The following is a 20,846-nucleotide window of genomic DNA, read 5'->3' as shown; positions in this document are numbered from 1 at the left end:
ACTTTTCGAATTCTCGCACAGCTCAAGCAATTTCTCTAACTATCAACACATTGAAATGAATAGAGGATGTGTACCGGGGGACGAGTTGGTTGGGAATTGTGGGAGGTACGTTTTCGGGCGGATGGTGGTCACATTCGCATGCCGAACTATCACGTCCTAGTGATTTACGATTTACACAGGTAAAACAACTTCCGCGAACACGGTGGTGTCACAGAACCACTGGATAGAACAATGGTTAATTATTAAACATGTTTGGTGCCTCCACAGATGCATTTATTTACAGGTCGCTAACTTAACATCGGCTTTCAAACCCAATCTAATATCAAAGACAGTGGCCACTTTGTCATTATTTTCAGGATTTTCTGTAATTAGGAGATCTGATTGATTTTTCTGATTGAAGCACCAACATGCTAGCCTCAGTTACCCATCTAACATATGTAGCTAACTATAGCATGTCCCCAACCTGCCAAATGTACACCTGAAATGTCTCTACAAGCAATTAAAATGTATTATTCTGCTGCACGTACACCAGCTTCTGTGTATGCCTACTGGTAGAAAATGTTGCAGAGATTCTTTGATGGTAGAAATAAAATGTGTTTTAAAAGGTAAAGAAATCACAAAATGTAAACGTGAAATGGCTTTATATTCACTGAACACACATGGATAATAACAGTTACATTTATCCATATTCAAATGTTGTATTTGGACCTGCAGTCATTGTGTGTGCAGGAAGTGCACGCAGTCAAGTACAATCATGTCTCAATTTTGTTTTAGATTCAAGCCCAGGACTGCTCAGAGAATGACAGAGAAGCTGCGAGGAAAAAGGAGATCTGAAGAACACAGACAATTCCATGTAAAGGCTTTGAGCCTCAGTGGCAGTAGACCAAGGCCACACACTGAGGAAAGAACAGTAATAATGTCATGCAATTAGAAGAAAATGGTTGGCTGCTGGCAGGAGAAAAACTTCCCACCAAGTCTTTTATGTTTTGCTGTAGCCAGGTTGGATGAACTGGAATAGTATTTATTATACCTCTTAATTGATTATACCTCTTAGTTGTTCCCTATGAATTGAATCCCCAAATTAAACCCCCTAGTCAAGATGGCATTGAAAATGTTATTGCTGAATTGTAAAACTTCTTGGTGAGCAAAAATCCAAGATTCAAATAGCCCCACAAAATCAAAGTCCCTTAATTAAATATCTTCATAAAGAACCGAAACAAAAGAGACATACAAACTTCGTATTTATGTAGTGGTGTAAATAGGGCTATAAAGACAACATTTTTTGTTACTGAATAGGTGAATTTCAAATTGAAGCTGATAGAATTGGCTGACTCAACCATGTTTTTTCTTCCCTTAATTCCTCCATTTTTAGTTGGGGTCATTAAAGATACCAAATGCTTAGGAACAAGAACTCACTAAGTTACATTTCCATGTAATGCCTTAAGGGTGAGCAGAATGTCAATATACCACAGTGCTACTGTAAGTAAAACTATAAACTAAAATGCTATGCAGTATATATGCACTCCTTTGAAAATGAAATACAGACAGTGTAGACAGAAAGAACATCTAAAAAAAAAAAAAAAGATTGAGGATGTGCTTTTTTACTGCTTCTTTGATACATTGCATGCATGGGCACTGCATAGTAAGTCAGTATTGTTGTTTTCTGTCATAGTGGAACATCCACAGAACTAGAATTCTATTTCCATGGGAACATCAGCCCTCACAGATAATTGTCTTGACACTGTAGAGGTGTGGTGGTTGCGGTCCAATACCCCAATCCTGTTCACTGTGAAGAACATTTCCATTGGGACATTCACTTCCATGCACTAAAACAGTTGATGACCGTTGTTTGTTTTTCATGCCTTCTTGGTAAAGGTGATGTAATTCATATAGAATAATGAACAGGGAATGTCTTCTCAAAGGCGTAATCATCCGTTTACTTTTGTGGATGTGCTTGGTGTGTATCCTATGGATTGAGAGATTTTTGTGCAAACAACTATTACAAACCAATTACAGTACTAGTAATGTAGCCTATTAATACCAAAGAAAGCTATAATACAAATTTAGTTTCCCCTACGTATTGAGAGTAAGTGATAGGGGGGGACTAAAGCCACTGAAGAGATGTATCTGGGGGAGGGAGGGGGGGGGGGGGACTAAAGCCACTGAAGAGATGTATCTGGGAGGGGAGGGGGGGGACTAAAGCCACTGAAGAGATGTATCTGGGGAGGGGGGGTGACTAAAGCCACTGAAGAGATGTATCTGGGGGAAGGGGGGGGGGGGGCTAAAGCCACTGAAGAGATGTATCTGGGGAGGGGGGGGTGACTAAAGCCACTGAAGAGATGTATCTGGGGGAGGTGGGGGGGGGACTAAAGCCACTGAAGAGATGTATCTGGGGGAGGGGGGGAGCTAAAGCCACTGAAGAGATGTATCTGGGGGAGGGGGGACCAAAGCCACTGAAGAGATGTATCTGGGGGAGGGGGGGACCAAAGCCACTGAAGAGATGTATCTGGGGGAGGGGGGGGGGGGCAAAGCCACTGAAGAGATGTATCTGGGGGAGGGGGGGACCAAAGCCACTGAAGAGATGTATCTGGGGGAGGGGGGAGCCAAAGCCACTGAAGAGATGTATCTGGGGGAGGGGGGGACCAAAGCCACTGAAGAGATGTATCTGGGGGAAAGGGGGGACCAAAGCCACTGAAGAGATGTATCTGAGGGAGTGGGCGGGGGGGACTAAATGTAGTCTTGTGGCACAAAATGAGGTTCATTTGATTAATTAGAGTGGAATTGCACCCAGCAAGATGATGAACATAAACTGTGTGTGTGTGTGTGTGTGTGTGTGTGTGTGTGTGTGTGTGTGTGTGTGTGTGTGTGTGTGTGTGTGTGTGTGTGGTGTGTGTCACAGTGCTCAGCTGTGTGTGCATTGGGCTAATTTGATGCCTGATTGAACCCACTGTTAAGTGTATGTAGATTTTCGCTTGGACAAGCCTGACTCCCAGTCCCAGTAGAGCCTACCGCCTGACAATCCTCATATTATCTGGAGGTGTTGGAAGTCAGAGCACGGACAGACAACAAAGAGCAGCATTAACGAGAGGGAAGATCAAGTTTTACAGAATCTGAGTATGTGCATGTTTTCTGATCGGTTGAAACTGGGAGAGTCAAGCTATTAAAGCCACTAGGAAAGAAGAGGGAAATAGATGTTTTAATTTAGATCACATCCTTTTATCATGTTATCAAATGTCAAAAGAATGCATTATTTAAAATGAAATCAAAATAAATGTTTCAGTATTTTCACTTACAGATATATTTACATTCTTTTATAGAGAAAAAGCAACAACTTTAGTTGTTTTGCACAGTAACAGGCGTTTGCTTTGTTGCTACTTGTGGACTGAAGACAGGATTGTGCACACGAAGTCCCTTTACACATCCATTGTTTTGAGAGAGAGAGAGAGGCAGACTACACTCTTGGGGGAAAAACGGTGCTATCTAGAACCTAAAAGGGATATTCGGTTGTCCCCATAGGAGAACCCATTGAAGAACCCTAGTTGGTTCCAAGTAGAAACCTTTTGGCTCCAAGTAGAACCTTTTTGGGATCCATGTAGAACTCTTTCCACAGAGGGTTCTACATGGAAGCTAAAATGGTTCTACCTGGAAACAAAAAGGGTTTACCTAGAACCAAAAAGGGCACTCCTATAGGGACAGCCAAACAAGTCTTTTGGAATCTTTTTTCGAAAAGTATAGAATATTGCAATCATGATGTTTTGTTGCAGTTATGCATGTTCCATTTATCTTCATTGTAGTAAGCAACACTCTTGGTCTGACATCCATTATGGAACAAGTTGACAGCTGAACAAAAACATTTGTTGACAGCTTAACAAATCCTTTTTGAGCAATTTTGAGCAATTAACAATCAAAAACATACTCAAGTTGAACTGACTTGTGGATTGACAATCACGTGGAAACATGCGTTTTAATGAGAACCTGATATCCACAGTAAATTCACTCATTAATAAAGTTATGTCCTGAATCATAATAAAACAAACCATTCTCAAAGACAAAAAATATATATAAACCATATTTTATCAACAAGTGTACATGACCTCTTTTAAAATGCGAAGCATAAGCATTATCAAGTACATTTCTTTTTAACCTTATTCTAGAATCTAGATAATAGTATTCCATGTTGAAAACATGAACATCGATAGGAGAGCACAGTAAAGTCTTGGTTCTCTGAGACATCAACTGTACTTAGACTTTCCTCTGATCACAGGCAGAACCAAATTTATGAACATTGTTTGGGAAAGTCTTTGTGAACTTTGTGAAAATAAACACTCAAACACTCAGATTTCACCTTTTCCCAGTGGAGCCCTTGTAGTTATTTTTGTTATCTTCCATACAAGTAAGAAAAAACTGAGCATAATATCGTTGAAGTCGGAAGTTTACATACACCTTAGCCAAATACATTTAAACTCAGTTTTTCACCATTCCTGACATTTAATCTGAGTAAAAATTTCCTGTTTTAGATCAGTTACGATCACCACTTTATTTTAAGATTGTAAAATGTCAGAATAATAGTACAGAGAATTATTTATTTCAGCTTTTATTTCTTTCATCACATTCCCAGTGGGTCAAAAGTTTACATACACTCAATTAGTATTTGGTACCATAGCCTTTAAATTGTTTAACTTGGGTCAAACATTTCGGGTAGCCTTCCACAAGCTTCCCACAATAAGTTGGGTGAATTTTGGCCCATTCCTCCTGACAGAGCTGGTGTAACTGAGTCAGGTTTATAGGCCTCCTTGCTCACACACGCTTTTTCAGTTCTGCCCACAAATATTTTATGGGATTGAGGTCAGGGTTTTGTGATGGCCACTCCAATACCTTGACTTTGTTGTCCTTAAGCCATTTTTCCACAACTTTGGAAGTATGCTTGGTCATTGTCCATTTGGAAGACCCATTTCTCCAAAAAGTACAATCTTTGTCCCCCTCAAGCAAAGAGGCACTGAGTTTGAAGGTAGGCCTTGAAATACATCCACAAGTACACCTCCAATTGACTCAAATTATGTCAATTATCCTATCAGAAGCTTCTAAAGCCATGACATAATTTTCTGGAATTTTCCAAGCTGTTTAAAGGCACAATCAACTTTAGTGTATGTAAACTTCTGACCCACTGGAATTGTTATACAGTGAAATAATCTGTCAGGAAACAATTGTTGGAAAAATGACTTGTGTCATGCGCACAGTAGATGTCCTAACCGACTTGCTAAAACTATAGTTTGTTAACAATAAATTTGTGGAGTGGTTGAAAAACAAGTTTTAATGACTCCAAGCTAAGTGTATGTAAACTTCCAACTTCAACTGTATGTGCTGACATGTGAGGCAAACACACAACACATTTGCAAATCTGAAATCGCTGGAGAAAGGTAGCCACAATGTCTCTTTTCCAAAACAAGAGCAGCCCTGCCATCTAGACCTACTCATGCATGAGATCAATGTTCTATGTTCTACTCAGCACATTATTTTCAACTCTAAGTAAATCATTGTTGCCTGAAGGGCAAAAAGTCATAATAAAATAGCCAAATGATCCATGGTATGACGATCTTAAAACAACTACATATGTCATCTTTCAACCACAGGATTATGTATTCATTGTAACCAACTTTCAACATAGACAAACCTTGTATAAAATATGTTGAATTTGTACCTTTTTGAAATAACATCAGATCTTCAATGTTTATAAAAAATAAACTATAGTCTCGGCAGCACCTCCTACTGGACAGTTGATCTATCAACAGCTATTAATTTGGTCTCCGATCCTGGGTTTTAACCAAGCCAAGCCATGCTTAGCTTTGATGTTTGTCACTGACTACTACCAATGTGCTATCGGGAAAATTATTATATACTCTTAATAACGACATATAATCACGGTTGCTAGCAAAGTCGTTCCAAAGGGTAGGTTTAACGGAGCAAATGAGATGTAACCATACTTTATAAGTCATATACAGTGCCTTCGGAAAGTTTTCAGACCCCTTGACTTTTTTCACATTTTGTTACGTTACAGCCTTATTCTAAAATTGATGAAATAAAAACAATTCCTCAGCAATCTACACACAATACCCCGTAATGACAAAGCAAAACAGGGGTTTATAAATGTTTGCTAATTTATTAAAAATAAAAAACCAAAATACCTAATTTACATATGAATTCAGACCCTATTTCCATTGATCATCCTTGAGACATTTCTCCAACTTGATTGGAGTCCACCTGTGGTAAATTCAATTGATCGGACATGATTTGGAAAGGCACACACCTGTCTATCTTAGGTCCCACATTTGACAGTGAATGTCAGAGCAAAAACCAAGCCATGAGGTCGAAGGAATTGTCCGTAGATTTCCAAGACAGGATCGTGTCGAGGCACAGATCTGGGGAAGGGTACAACCAAGACTCTTCCTAGAGCTGGCCGCCCGGCCAAACTGAGCAATCGGGGGAGAAGGACGTTGGTCAGGGAGGTGACCAAGAACCCGATGGTCACTCTGACAGAGCTCTAGAGATGGGAGAGCCTTCCAGAAGTACAACCATCTCTGCAGCACTCCACCAATCAGGCCTTTATGGTAGAGTGGCCAGATGGAAGCCACTCCTCAGTAAAAGGCACACAACAGCCCACTTGGAGTTTGCCAAAAGGCACCTTAAGAACTGACCATGAGAAACAAGATTCTCTGGTCAGATGAAACCAAGATCGAACTCTTTGGCTGAATGCTAAGCGTCACATCTGGAGAAAACCTGGCACCATCCCTACGGTGAAGCATGGTGGTGGCAGCATAATGCTGTGGTTATGTTTTTCAGCGACATGGACTGGGAGACTAGTCAGGATCAAGGCAAAGATGAACGGAGCAAAGTACAGAGAGATCCTTGATGAAAACCTGCTCCAGAGCGCTCAGGACCTCAGACTGGGGCAGAGGTTTAACTTGCAACAGGACAACAACCCTAAGCACACAGCTAAGACAATGCAGGAGTGGCTTCGGGACAAGTCTGTGAATGTCCTTGAGTGGCCCAGCCAGAGCCCAGACTTGAACCCGATTGAACATCTCTGGAGAGACCTGAAAATAGCTGTGCAGCAATGCTCCCCATCCAACCTAACAGAGCATGAGAGGATCTGCAGAGAAGAATGTGAGAAATTCCCCAAATAAAGGTGTGCCAAGCTTGTAGCGTCATACCCAAGAAGACTCGGGGCTGTAATCACTGCCAATGGCAATCACTGCCTTTACTCAGTACTTCAACAAAGTACTGAGTAAAGGTTCTAATAATGATGTAAATGTGATATTTCCTTTTTTTCCCATTTTGTAAACATAAATTAGCAAAAATGTCTAAAAGCCTGTTTTTGCGTTGTCATTATGGGGTATTGTGTGTAGATTGATGAGGGAAAAAATAATTGAATACATTTTAGTATAAGGCTGTAATGTGGAAAAAGTCAAGGGGTCTGAATACTTTCCGAATGCACAGTATCATCAATGACACTATATTGCATTTGAAAAGCCAGTGATAACACATTTAGATGACAACTAAACCAAAACTCTGACATTGTTTTTCCATTGTGCCCAGTGTGTGTGGGACTGCAGGGAATTATTTTCTGATTTTCTGATGATTTTACCATCTTTATTTCCAACTACGAAAATTATTTATATTTCTTGTCTCAGAAAACTTGGGGAGCCAAATAAAATCACTGCTTTTTGTGGAACCCTGCCCTATGTAGTGCCCTATGGGCCTTGGTCAAAAGAAGTGCCCTAAATAGGGAATAAGGTGCCATTTGGGACGTAGCCTCTATTACCCTCCGTCAACACGAGGGGACAGCAGCTTGTGACAGCTAACCTCTGGCCATAGAACAGACTCCTACCGCTGTGCCTCCTGCAGCAATGACACACGGACACACGCCGTAAAGATGATTGGGTACAAGACCCTATTACCCTCGCAGCTAGCGAGGGAGAGGAAGGACAAGGGTGTGTGTGTGTATCTGTGTGTGTGTGTGTATGCGCGGGGGGGGGGGGGGTGCAGTAAACGAGTAGTGTGCATCCAGCCGTAGCGAGGGGATAATGGGAAAGCAAAGAGGATCATTATCTCTGACAGCCTGCGCTGCCATGCACCTTATTCCCCTCCACAAATCGCAGGAAAAAATGGACTGGATGTTTGTGTATGGTGTTGGTGGGAATCTGAACTCTCTTTTCACTTTGTTAATCTTCTCTAAGTCTCCTTTACAGACAGTAGAAGTTCTACACATTCTTTTAGGCACAAGCTTTGGTAACTATGTTTCAGTAACTACTCTGCATTCCACTGAGTTATTTAACAAGCTACAGATAATTAGCATGCAAAGAAGACTCAATATCAATCAGTCCATTTAGCTTTGGATATGAATGATGATTATTTTTTGTCTCACAAGGCAAATGGGTTCTAAAAGGTTGCAAAGAATGGCTTTTACACCTTCCTTTTCCCAGACATATCGACACTATCTTACTATGCAAACGTTCTGATGGCTTATTATTAGCAGCTAGTTATCATCAGCACTTTTTTCTCAATGAAACCTTTGGTATGGAAAAGCCTCCGCATCAGTTTTTAAAGGAACTTGTCACAGGTTTGACAGTACTTGCGCTGTGTTTGTGCATTTTTATGGCACCTCTACTCTACCCTACCATTGTGTCTTTCCGCCCACCACAGCAGCAGTCAAGGAGGCATTTGCCCCAGGAATTTGGATCCACAAGCTGTCTTTCTCCAATAGTTTGGGAATACCTTTACTGCTTGTGCTCGCAGTAGCGAGAGAGAACAGATGAGAGGTGGCGATAAGGCTGTCAACGTCATTAGCCTCCTCCCTCTCTTTCTCCCCTCCACTCTCTCCCTCCTCCTCCCATCCTTCCTCCCCCTCTTTCTCCACTCTCTCCCCTTCACAAGGCAGCCAGTAGAATGTCCTCAGGATTCTCCACCCACCCCACTAACAAGAGTAGGGTTTAGGGATAAAACATATTAAACATAGTCCTGCAGGCTGTAGCCAGCCCGGGTGTCTTTTGGAGGGACTCTGGATGGAGAGTAGAACTGCTGCGTTCCCTTGTCTTCATGTAGAGGCTTCTCCTGCTGGATGTCGTCAGCTGCTTGGACCTTACCCTGGGACCCTTTGTCAACCCACTGTAGCTGCTCCTGGCTCGACTGCTCATTAGGCGACGTCTGCTGTTTAAAGTCCTTCTGCTCCCGTTGCTGTTGCTCGCGCTGTATCAGGTCACACTGTATCAGGTCGCGCTGTAGTTGCTCCTGGTTTATCTGCTGCTGCAGTAGTTTGTCAGGAAAGGTGGTAGAGGTGGAGGTCGAGGTGTAGTCTCTTTTTCCGGGACACGACAAACAAAAGATGACCCCACCGGCAAGCAGGAAGCCGGCAGAGACAAAGGTCACGTACACGGCCCCCCCAGGCTCGTATTTACTGCTCTCGGGCACGTTGGAGTCCAGGAAGGTGGTGATGACCTCGTTGGTGAACCAGGAAGCGGGCACCAGACAGAGGATGCCAGCCAGGATGAAGCAACCCCCCGCGGCAATGGCTGCGTGCCCCTTTGCCCGGTGACTGCCCCCCCAGCGGGTGCACTTCAGCCCTAGGACAGCGAGACAGAGGCCCAGGCAACCCATCATGCACGATAGAACCATTGTCGTCCTGGCGGTCTGCAGGTAGGCGGGCAGCGACAGCACGGAGTACTTCAAGGTGCAGCTGAACACGCCGGTGCTGTACCAGGTGCAGTCCATCCACAGCCCCTGCATCTGGGAGATGGCAGTCATGATGTTGGAGCCCACGTCGGCACTCACCTTCCAGTTGGGCAGCAGCGTGGCCACGGTGGCGCCCAGGACGCCCAGCAGCGCCAGGGCGAAGGCGAGGATCTGCATGGTGGAGGACGCCATCGCCGAGTTGCGAGTCCCCTCCTCTCCGGCACAGCGGGACCGTCACCCTGTGGTGGCCCGAGCCTGGCTCCCTGGCTCCGTCTCTCCCTATCGCCCCGTGCAGCCTCAGGTCCTGACAGCAGATAATTCCTCAGTGCAGGCTTCAGTGGGCTGTGATAAAAATCGAAATGAGAATTGAACTGAGCGAGCAAGCGTGACGATCAGACGGAGGAGGCAGGGGCTGGATGAGGCAGGTGCTGTATGAGGCAGGGACTGGTGATGGGGAAAGGAAACTGCGCTCTGCTCTTTTTTTCTCCCTCTTTTTAGGGGGGAAGCGTGTGTGAGTGTGTGCTTTCTGTTTGCCTGCGTTTTAACTCTGCATCCCTGGCTCTTTGTGTGACTGAGTTTTGTGGTGTTCATTTAAAGACTCAATTATGTGAATTTAAAGCTGCAGTGTCCTTCCTCTGAAAGTGGGTTACTCTTTTACAGCAGGCAGCTACTTCACTTCACTTTAGCTATGAGGTAAATGCTGCTTTTATACATAAACTCAATTTACAATATTTGTCATTGAAGCATGCATAAGCTATTTCAATAGTCTTTTAGAATAATTTGTAATTTCTCCAAATCTTTAGTTTGTCTTCTATGGTGGTGACATTCTGACATTAAAGACAACATAAATGCATGGTTAAAGTGAATAGTTTGTTTGTAATTGCAGTGTTTTGAGAAAAAAAGCCTCCTTACCTTTTGTGTGTCTCGGACAGTGTGCTGTGGTGCGTCAGTCTCTCCTCAATGTTTTCTGGGCACAAAAGAGATGGAAAAAACACCTAACAAAACAATAGGCGAAGCAGCTCAGCGATTCACACCTCCTCCGTCCTCCTACCATCTCCTTAGCAACACAACATACAATTCCATCATTTTCAGTGTCCCGTAAAGACATGGCAGCCGCACATTCTTGTTGCCTGTGAGCTACAGTACCACTAAGGAGAACTGAGTGGTGAACAGAGAAATACTGCAAAACTGAGCAGCAATGTGCTGTGAGAGTGGTTAAACAACTGGACTAGTATAACATGAAGGTCATTGATTCAGATGAACAGCCACAGAGCTAATGTCCTCTCAGCAAATGAGTAGCAATGATAAAAGACAGTAGTAAGCCAATATTCTTCATCACGGCATATTTAAATGTCTGACTGAAATTTGCAGTTGAAGATATTGTTGGTCCCCTTTAATTGGTTCAATATATCATTTAGACAGCCAAGATTTTTGAGGTTTAATTTGTCATTGGTGTTCGTTCGATGGTGACTTTTTGTGGTGTTTCGTCGTCGTCACTCAGAGCACAATATAAACGGAAAGATGGCGAGGACCTGCATCCCCATCCTTTAGCCTTGCAGCTGAGAGGAAGGTGCCGCCTTTCAATTGGCCGCATGAAGTATGGCCGACTGCAACACACAGATAAGACTGTGTGAACCGCCCCCTCCATTTGTAGAGATGGAACACACACAGCGCTGGTATCCCAACAACAGTCACAACCTATCGTTGAAGTAATCCTCTGTCTATATATCCACACACTGTGACAGCAGAAGGGAAAGCACCCTACAGTGGCAGACCTGCCCCAACAGGAACGATTACCAGAGGGATAAACAGAAAATATACATTTTTCCTACCCACTCCCACCCTATCCCCAGGCCCTATCAGACTCTACCAAACTGCCTCCCCCATTCGAACCCTTCATTTTAGGAGAGAAAGACTACATTAATTTGAAAAAAGGGGAAAATATTACTGGAAGAGAAGAGATCATTTGACCTTAGCCAGTCTGCCTACTCCCATTAACCCATTACCGTTATATTTTCCAGCCCAGACGATGGCAGGCAGCAGGCTCCCTCCCAGGCCTATACCTACCTAGCCACCCTCTGAGGGAGGGAGTATGGAGGGAAAATGCCACTGTGATTATTACACAGCTGTAGTCCTCATTAGGAGACTCTTAGCTCAACGTATATAACCCTCCATCCATTCCTCTGCATCCCACCTCCACTCAGCAGCATAAAGAGGTAATTCTCTGCGTCCCAAATGACACCCTATTCCCAACATAGTGTACTACTTTGGGCCCTGGACAAAAGTTGTGCACTATATAGGGAATAGGGTGCGATTAGGGACACACACTAGTTCCCAGAATACACTGCCCCAAACAGCAGAAGCATCCGGAAGTGAATGACAGCAGGAGTGACAGCAGGAGTGGGTTTAATGGAGGACCAATTTTGGGCTTCCCGCCTCAGACAGACAGTTACATTGAAGTCATTAAAATTGCAGAATTGTAGGCTATGTGTGTGATGTGAGAGGACATGGTTGGCTAATATAAGCGGCGCTCCATGCATTTGTTATTTCTTCTTCCAGGCACACAGAAGTTGGGCTTTGATACAGAGCCTGTCTACTTTTAGTCTCAAAGGAAAAACGGTCTTGTGAATTTTACACGCTGCATCTATCAAACTAGTGTTCCTTATTGCTTTGTACAAAAAGTATATGGACTTTTACTACTCAAAATAGTAATATCAGGAAGTAACAAAGATCTCTTTAAGACCTGACCGGATAATCAGTTTAATCACCATCATTGTATTACCCAGTATTAGACAGTTATTTAGACCTAGAAAAAAAGACTTGGATTTCAGTTGAAATTAGTTTCTTCCCAATTCTCCTCCATTATGTTACCAAGAGTTTACTAAGCAAGCTACACAGGCAGATAAGGTCATGCACTTTTTTCGGGAGAGTGACCCTGAGGACAAGAAAACATACAACAACTACTAACAGAACATCACTGAAGATCTCTCATATGAATGGTAGGTGATGTCTGGATATAATTAATATCTTTGAGATTGATGTCCTTTACCAGCCTGTTGAGTCTTGGGACAACACCAGTGTACGTGATGTAGTGTTTTTGGTGCATGTTTGGCTCTAAGAAGCAAGGGGAGCATGGGGAGAGGAGGGCTGGGTCGCAAATGGCCCCTTATTCACTGTATAGTGCACTATGGGCCTTGGTCAGAATTAGTCCACTATAAAGTGAATAGTGAGTCTGGAACGCAGTCAAGGAGGGAGATGGGAACCAATGCAACTCTAAGAAGAGTAGAGTAGTGCTATTCTAGCTCTGTGGCCTCCACTAGAATAGTAGAGTAGTGTTATTCTAGCTCTGTGGCCTCCACTAGAATAGTAGAGTAGCGCTATTCTAGCTCTCTGGCCTCCACTAGAATAGTATAGTAGTGTTATTCTAGCTCTCTGGTCTCGACCAGAATAGTATAGTAGTGTTATTCTAGATCTGTGGCCTCCACTAGAATAGTATAGTAGTATTATTCTAGCTCTGTGGCCTCCCCTAGAATAGTAGAGTAGTGTTATTCTAACTCTGTGGCCTCCACTAGAATAGTAGAGTAGTGTTATTCCAGCTCTATGGCCTCCACTAGAATAGTAGAGTAGTGTTATTCTAGCTCTGTGGCCTCCACTAGAATAGTATAGTGTTATTCTAGCTCTGTGGCCTCCACTAGAATAGTAGAGTAGTGTTATTCTAGCTCTGTGGCCTCCACTAGAATAGTAGAGTAGTATTATTCTAGCTCTGTGGCCTCCACTAGAATAGTATAGTGTTATTCTAGCTCTGTGGCCTCCACTAGAATAGGAGAGTAGTGTTATTCTAGCTCTGTGGCCTCCACTAGAATAGTAGAGTAGTGTTATTCTAGTTCTGTGGCCTCCACTAGAAAAGTTTAGTAGTGTTATTCTAGCTCTGTGGCCTCCACTAGAATAGTAGAGTGGTGTTATTCTAGCTCTGTGGCCTCCACTAGAATAGTAGAGTAGTATTATTCTAGCTCTGTGGCCTCCACTAGAATAATAGAGTAGTGTTATTCTAGCTCTGTGGCCTCCACTAGAATAGTAGAGTAGTGTTATTCTAGCTCTGTGGCCTCCACTAGAATAGTAGAGTAGCGTTATTCTAGCTCTCTGAACTCCACTAGAATAGTAGAGTAGTATTATTCTAGCTCTGTGGCCTCCACTAGAATAGTAGAGTAGTGTTATTCTAGCTCTATGGCCTCCACTAGAATAGTAGAGAAGTGTTATTCTAGCTCTGTGGCCTCCACTAGAATAGTATAGTGTTATTCTAGCTCTGTGGCCTCCACTAGAATAGTATAGTGTTATTCTAGCTCTGTGGCCTCCACTAGAATAGTAGATTCGTGTTATTCTAGCTCTATGGCCTCCACTAGAATAGTAGAGTAGTGTTATTCTAGCTCTGTGGCCTCCACTAGAATAGTAGAGTAGTATTATTCTAGCTCTGTGGCCTCCACTAGAATAGTAGAGTAGCGTTATTCTAGCTCTGTGGCCTCCACTAGAATAGTAGAGTAGTGTTATTCTAGCTCTCTGGCCTCCACTAGAATAGTATAGTGTTATTCTAGCTCTGTGGCCTCCACTAGAATAGTAGAGTAGTGTTATTCTAGCTCTGTGGCCTCCACTAGAATAGTCGAGTAGTGTTATTCTAGCTCTGTGGCCTCCACTAGAACAGTATAGTGTTATTCTAGCTCTCTGGTCTTGACTAGAATAGTATAGTAGTGTTATTCTAGCTCTGTGGCCTCCACTAGAATAGTAGAGTAGTGTTATTCTAGCTCTGTGGTCTCCACTAGAATAGTAGAGTAGTGTTATTCTAGCTCTCTGGCCTCCACTAGAATAGTAGAGTAGTGTTGTTCTAGCTCTGTGGCCTCCACTAAAATAGTAGAGTAGTGTTATTCTAGCTCTGTGGCCTCCACTAGAATAGTAGAGTAGTGTTATTCTAGCTCTATGGCCTCCACTAGAATAGTAGAGTAGTGTTATTCTAGCTCTGTGGCCTCCACTAGAATAGTATAGTAGTGTTATTCTAGCTCTATGGCCTCCACTAGAATAGTATAGTGTTATTCTAGCTCTGTGGCCTCCACTAGAATCGTAGATTCGTGTTATTCCTGCTCTGTGGTCTCCACTAGAATAGTAGAGTAGTGTTATTCTAGCTCTGTGGCCTCCACTAGAATAGTATAGTGTTATTCTAGCTCTGTGGCCTCCACTAGAATAGTATAGTGTTATTCTAGCTCTGTGGCCTCCACTAGAATAGTATAGTGTTATTCTAGCTCTGTGGCCTCCACTAGAATAGTATAGTGTTATTCTAGCTCTGTGGCCTCCACTAGAATCGTATAGTGTTATTCTAGCTCTGTGGCCTCCACTAGAATAGGGCAGGAGTGTTATTCTAGCTCTGTGGCCTCCACTAGAATAGGGCAGGAGTGTTATTCTAGCTCTGTGGCCTCCACTAGAATAGTAGAGTGTTATTCTAGCTCTGTGGCCTCCACTAGAATAGGGCAGGAGTGTTATTCTAGCTCTGTGGCCTCCACTAGAATAGTAGAGTGTTATTCTAGCTCTGTGGCCTCCACTAGAATAGTATTGTGTTATTCTAGCTCTGTGGCCTCCACTAGAATAGGGCAGGAGTGTTATTCTAGCTCTGTGGCCTCCACTAGAATAGGGCAGGAGTGTTATTCTAGCTCTGTGGCCTCCACTAGAATAGTAGAGTGTTATTCTAGCTCTGTGGCCTCCACTAGAATAGGGCAGGAGTGTTATTCTAGCTCTGTGGCCTCCACTAGAATAGTAGAGTGTTATTCTAGCTCTGTGGCCTCCACTAGAATAGTAGAGTGTTATTCTAGCTCTGTGGCCTGGCCTCCACTAACTGGAGTAGTAGTCGTTGATGTGTAGGCTAGTTCTTATTGGCACATTCTACTACTCCTTGGTTCCATTAACTTTGTTGCTTGTTTGCGTTTCACTCCCATCACTCCTAAGGGACAGTAGTATCTGGTACTGATTAGATGTTGTTATCGCTCTCCCTAATATTGCTCATCAAGTTAGAAGTTCAAGTTTCAACTTGTATTAGTCGTATGTATAGGATACACATGGTATACACCGTCCTACGGAATACTCCTACATCATCACCTCAGGTTCATTGAAAGAGAACCATTGATAATGTTTAATGGTGGAGGAGATCATAACTGAGGACTATCGTTTAGCACGTACAGACTGTTATTCTGTTGTCACTTCCAAGGAAGAGTAAAAATAGAAATCCTGCGGTAAATTTGTAATGATGGTTTAAAAGGCGGCCCTACCCAGAATTCTTTCAAATATTTTATTTTTGTTAATGTCAACTGGCGAGCACGGTTCCAACTTCCAACGTTTTCACTGCCTGTTTAAAGTTTGTTTTAAAAAGAGATGTTGAAATTGGTCAGACAGCCAAGGAGTTTTTATTGCGTTGTAATGAAAATAGTCATAGAGTAAAACCAGGCAATTTAGACGCATGATTAGTCTGGTATTCATTACAGGTTGCTATTGTGCTTGTTGTTCCCGTTTTAAAGCCTTGTACATACAAGCTCATAAAAAACCTGTGTTGAGCTCATTCAGCAAATCTATTTTTAAAGGGAAAAAGGTACAGTATGAGCAGCCGGCAGACTAACAAAGACCCAGTAAAGTTTTTTAGTTAAGAGACAAATGGATTAGTGAATTCACTGATGTTTACTGTGATGACAAGCTGTCCAGCAATGAGGAATGTTGCATTGTAGTGCTGTTAGAATACTAATTTGTGATACTACAGATTTAGAATCTTAAGTTGATCACTCTTTTGTTGCTGAGAATTTTCCTGCACAGCAGGAAAGGCAAACTTGTACTGTATTCAAAGTTTAAAAAGGCTTCTAAAGTTTGTAATTTCCTTCGGGAGTTTTCCAAAGGATTATTTGGATGACGTCAGCGCTATCACCATCTACTGGTTTTAATGTCTATTAATAATTCACATTTCCTGTTGCAGCAGGATTATTTTCCTGCTGTAGCAAACTGGCTCAAATTAAGATCCTACATCTGTAGGCATCTATTTGTTGTTACTTTACATTTTCATTACCTCATATGAAGTTAGAATAGAAAAACTACACGGCCAGAGAAGGGAAAATGTAACATCTTATGTAATAAGGATTAGTTAAAGGTATCACCCTACCACCTTAATGCAGTAGCCAGATCACCAGGTGAAATGGAATTTCTGAGTTGAGAGTTCATTCAGTAGGCTGAAATATATTTGCATGAGTACAGCCAGGAGGTATCAACCCTACCTAAATCATCAAACAGACAGGAATATAAATGACCTATTCATTCCCACAGTCAAGAGGCAATGGCTTCGCTATTACCTGTCAGCAGTTGGATTGATGCAGTTTTTTCACCACTTAGGTACCGCCATGAAATGATCAATGACAGGTTCCTAAGGTAATTGACTATTTTTACACAGCCTAATACAATCAATGTGGATAGTTAAATAACTAGCTGTAAAGAAATGATATTCTCCCTGAAAATGTTATTAATTGTCATGTCATCCGAGTAACGGAATGATGAGGTAAATGATGGAAACCATTTCCGGCTCCCTGATTGGATAAGCCATAATGCGGAAGGAATTTTGGCTAGAATGGGGAGTGCAAATAAACAACCTGTCAACAAAGTTCTGAGAACAACGATGATGGAAATCTATCCTGTTTTATGAATCATGTCCAAATTGCTAACAGATGTGGTAGTGTACACAAACTGTCACACATAGACATGTCTCAGTCCAACTGTAGATTACTGTGAATAGCTGTGGTTCATCTAACAACATCTACCTAATACGTTGTAATCAACTTCACATGACTTAGAGAAGAAAGAGGGAAACACTTTCAGTACACACTTACCGCTATTCTATCCATCCAGTATTCATCCAGCAGCACAACTCACAATGGAACCACGTTTCTCCTGTGTCTGAGAGATTTGTGTTAGTGTGTTTTCACACACAAACACTCATGTGTATGTGAGTATGTCATGTCAGCGAATGCTAGTTGAGGCTTGGACAAGGCAAGCCCATCCCAGGTAGAGTGGGGGAACTTCAGCCCCAGGCGTGATGAATGTCCGTTGTTGAATGCAGTCCAGCACAGCACATCCCATCAGCTGTTGTTCCGAGAGAACCCAGTTAGCTGGAACCAGAGGCAACCAGCTCTCTGCCCCCTGACAGTATCCCAGTATCACACCACACTGTCCGTCTGTGATGGAGCTAGACTCCCTGTTCTCTACGTCTCTCTTCCTCTCTCTCTCTCGTCTTCTGTCTCTCTCTCTCTCTGTGCTGTAGATCAAATCAAATCAAATGTTATTTGTCACATGCGCCTAATACAACAGGTGTAGACCTTACAGTGAAATGCTTACAAGCCCTTAACCAACAATGCAGCCTCCAAGAGTTTCTGAATTTCCTCTTCACTTCAGTTTGCTCCTCAATTCATGCACCTTGGTTTGAGAACGAGGTAGCGGCAGTGTTCCCTTCCCTTTGCGCTGTTGGTCCAGGAGGCCCCAGGAGGATCACAGTCATATCATGGGTGAATGGCAGGCAGGAGTCGGCTGAGCCAATGATGGCTGAAGAGACCCAGCTGCTGTGCTGGAGCACCCCAGAGAGCAGGGCACGGCAGCCTGCCTGTCTGTGAATGTTGCTGCTGTGCTGTGGTCTTTGTGGAGCTGCAATCCCCCTCTATTGTTCTGGGTAGAGAAAAGAGCACGAGGCTGGCAGACAAGAGAGTCTAGTGGTACTGGAGGCACTGACTAGGCAGAGGGAGAGGGAGCTCTGAGAGGAGGAGGAGGAGGACCCAGGCACTGCTGACTCTTCTGTGATGACTGCCTTCAACAGTGTGTCAGTGGAGCTGCTGCCTGTGGGCTGTAGCCTATGTGGGGTCGCCAGAAACTGCTAACATCCGATTTTCAGGGATCCAATATTTTCAACCTAACTTTCGTTTCCCCTGAAAACCAGATGTGGGGACTCTGCTCAGGTCGTCTTTTTACGCCTGCTACGTTAGGTTAGTGGGCTGTGGTATCTGTGGAGCCCAGCCTCCAGTCCTCCTGCAGTCTGCCCCAAAGATAGATCCAGCCATTCCTCTGTCATCCACTCGTCATCTAATCCCCCCGTTGCTGAGACCAACACTTCAGTCTCCCTTCCAAGCCCTTTTTTGTGAAGAGTAGGCAGTAGACACGTTGAAGTGTGTTCCCTCTCTCCTTTCTCAGGCTGTCAGGCAGCAGTGTGTCAGGCAGCAGTGTGTTCCGTCTCTCCTCCTCTCTCAGGCTGTCAGGCAGCAGTGTGTTCCATCTCTCCTCTCTCCTCTCCCCTCTCTCAGGCTGTCAGGCAGCAGTGTGTTCCATCTCTCCTCTCTCCTCTCCCCTCTCTCAGGCTGTCAGGCAGCAGTGTGTTCCGTCTCTCCTCATCTCTCAGGCTGTCAGGCAGCAGTGTGCTCCATCTCTCCTCTCTCAGGCTATCAGGCAGCAGTGTGTTCCGTCTCTCCTCCTCTCTCAGGCTGTCAGGCAGCAGTGTGCTCCATCTCTCCTCTCTCCTCTCCCCTCTCTCAGGCTGTCAGGCAGCAGTGTGTTCCATCTCTCCTCTCTCCTCTCCCCTCTCTCAGGCTGTCAGGCAGCAGTGTGCTCCATCTCTCCTCTCTCCTCTCCCCTCTCTCAGGCTGTCAGGCAGCAGTGTGCTCCATCTCTCCTCTCTCCTCTCCCCTCTCTCAGGCTGTCAGGCAGCAGTGTGCTCCATCTCTCCTCTCTCCTCTCCCCTCTCTCAGGCTGTCAGGCAGCAGTGTGTTCCGTCTCTCCTCCTCTCTCAGGCTGTCAGGCAGCAGTGTGCTCCATCTCTCCTCTCTCCTCTCCTCCTCTCTCAGGCTGTCAGGCAGCAGTGTGTTCCATCTCTCCTCTCTCAGGCTGTCAGGCAGCAGTGTGTTCCCTCTCTCCTCTCTCAGGCTGTCAGGCAGCAGTGTGTTCCCTCTCTCCTCTCTCAGGCTGTCAGGCAGCAGTGTGTTCCCTCTCTCCTCTCTCAGGCTGTCAGGCAGCAGTGTGTTCCCTCTCTCCTCTCTCAGGCTGTCAGGCAGCAGTGTGTTGGTGGCAGTAGGTTCAGGGGGTGGAGGCTTGTGTGTGTGTGTGTGTGTGTGGTGGCCTGTTTTTATGGTCCTTCACACAGGTGTTACTGTGGCAACAGGAACAGAACCGGCTTGCCATCACACACAGTCTCCTGTTTTCCCTTTAAAGCAATCTGTTACTCATTATGCTAGTGTACACACCTTACCCCCTCCCTCTCCCCACTGTGTCTGTCTCTGTTTCTCGTGTGTGTGTGCGCCCATTCGCCTGTCTGTCCATCTGTCCGTCTGTCTGGCCCAGGGATACTGTGTCTCATCCTTTAGATCCACAGTGACCAACGGCATTCCCATCCTCAGAAACCTGCACGAACTAAGAGGAAAACATATTTTCCCCCTGTTATGTCTACTACTCCCTCTGTTCCATTTCATGTGACAAAGACTGGCGGACACCCCACACCCACACATGATTAACATCGCCCACAGACCTGGGAACAGGAAGACCTAGAGAGAGGGCCAGCAATTATGACTCATTGTGTTGGTGGTGCTGAGAGACTGAATAAAATAAGCTCTCTCTCCCTCTCTCTCTCGGAGGGGGGGGCACAAGCTCTGCAGATAGCATATGAACAGGTCATAAGTCATATCTAAATGTTTAGAATGACAGGAAATTAGCTTTAAAACGGTAAATGTTCTCTCAGACTCATGGCAAAATGTGTAGAACAGTAGGAAATTAGCTTTAAAACTGCAAAATGTGTAGAACAGTAGGAAAGTAGCTTTAAAACTGCAAAATGTGTAGAACAGTAGGAAAGTAGCTTTAAAACTGCAAAATGTGTAGAACAGTAGGAAAGTAGCTTTAAAACTGCAAAATGTGTAGAACAGTAGGAAAGTAGCTTTAAAACTGCAAAATGTTCTTGCGAAACTGTGGTATGCCACTGTCCACTGTCTGAAGGAGGAGGAATCTGTGTGAGTCACACACAACACTGAAACTCAGGAACAGGATGCTCAGCTCCTGATATCTGTGGTGTGGCTGTGGTTGTT

General features: G+C 44.0%; 1 protein-coding gene across 1 annotated transcript; it reads right to left on the bottom strand.

The window, feature by feature from the left end:
• Positions 1–3,178: 3,178 nt before the first annotated feature.
• LOC129817626 (claudin-20-like) lies at positions 3,179–19,342 on the bottom strand. Its single transcript, XM_055873056.1, has 3 exons — positions 17,625–19,342; positions 10,639–10,693; positions 3,179–10,068 (listed from the first exon to the last, which is right to left on the bottom strand). Exon 3 carries the CDS (start codon positions 9,916–9,918, stop codon positions 9,004–9,006), a length of 915 nt encoding a protein of 304 aa, XP_055729031.1. The 5' UTR covers positions 9,919–10,068; positions 10,639–10,693; positions 17,625–19,342; the 3' UTR covers positions 3,179–9,003.
• Positions 19,343–20,846: the final 1,504 nt, after the last annotated feature.

The sequence above is a fragment of the Salvelinus fontinalis genome, chromosome 20 (genome assembly GCF_029448725.1).
Source record: "Salvelinus fontinalis isolate EN_2023a chromosome 20, ASM2944872v1, whole genome shotgun sequence".
Lineage (NCBI taxonomy): Eukaryota > Metazoa > Chordata > Actinopteri > Salmoniformes > Salmonidae > Salvelinus > Salvelinus fontinalis.
This window is presented reverse-complemented; position numbering and strand designations above follow the sequence as displayed.

Coding starts and splice junctions, on each gene's coding strand:
- LOC129817626 (XM_055873056.1), bottom strand. CDS start 9,918: ATGGCGTCCTCCACCATGCAGATCCTCGCCTTCGCCCTGGCGCTGCTG.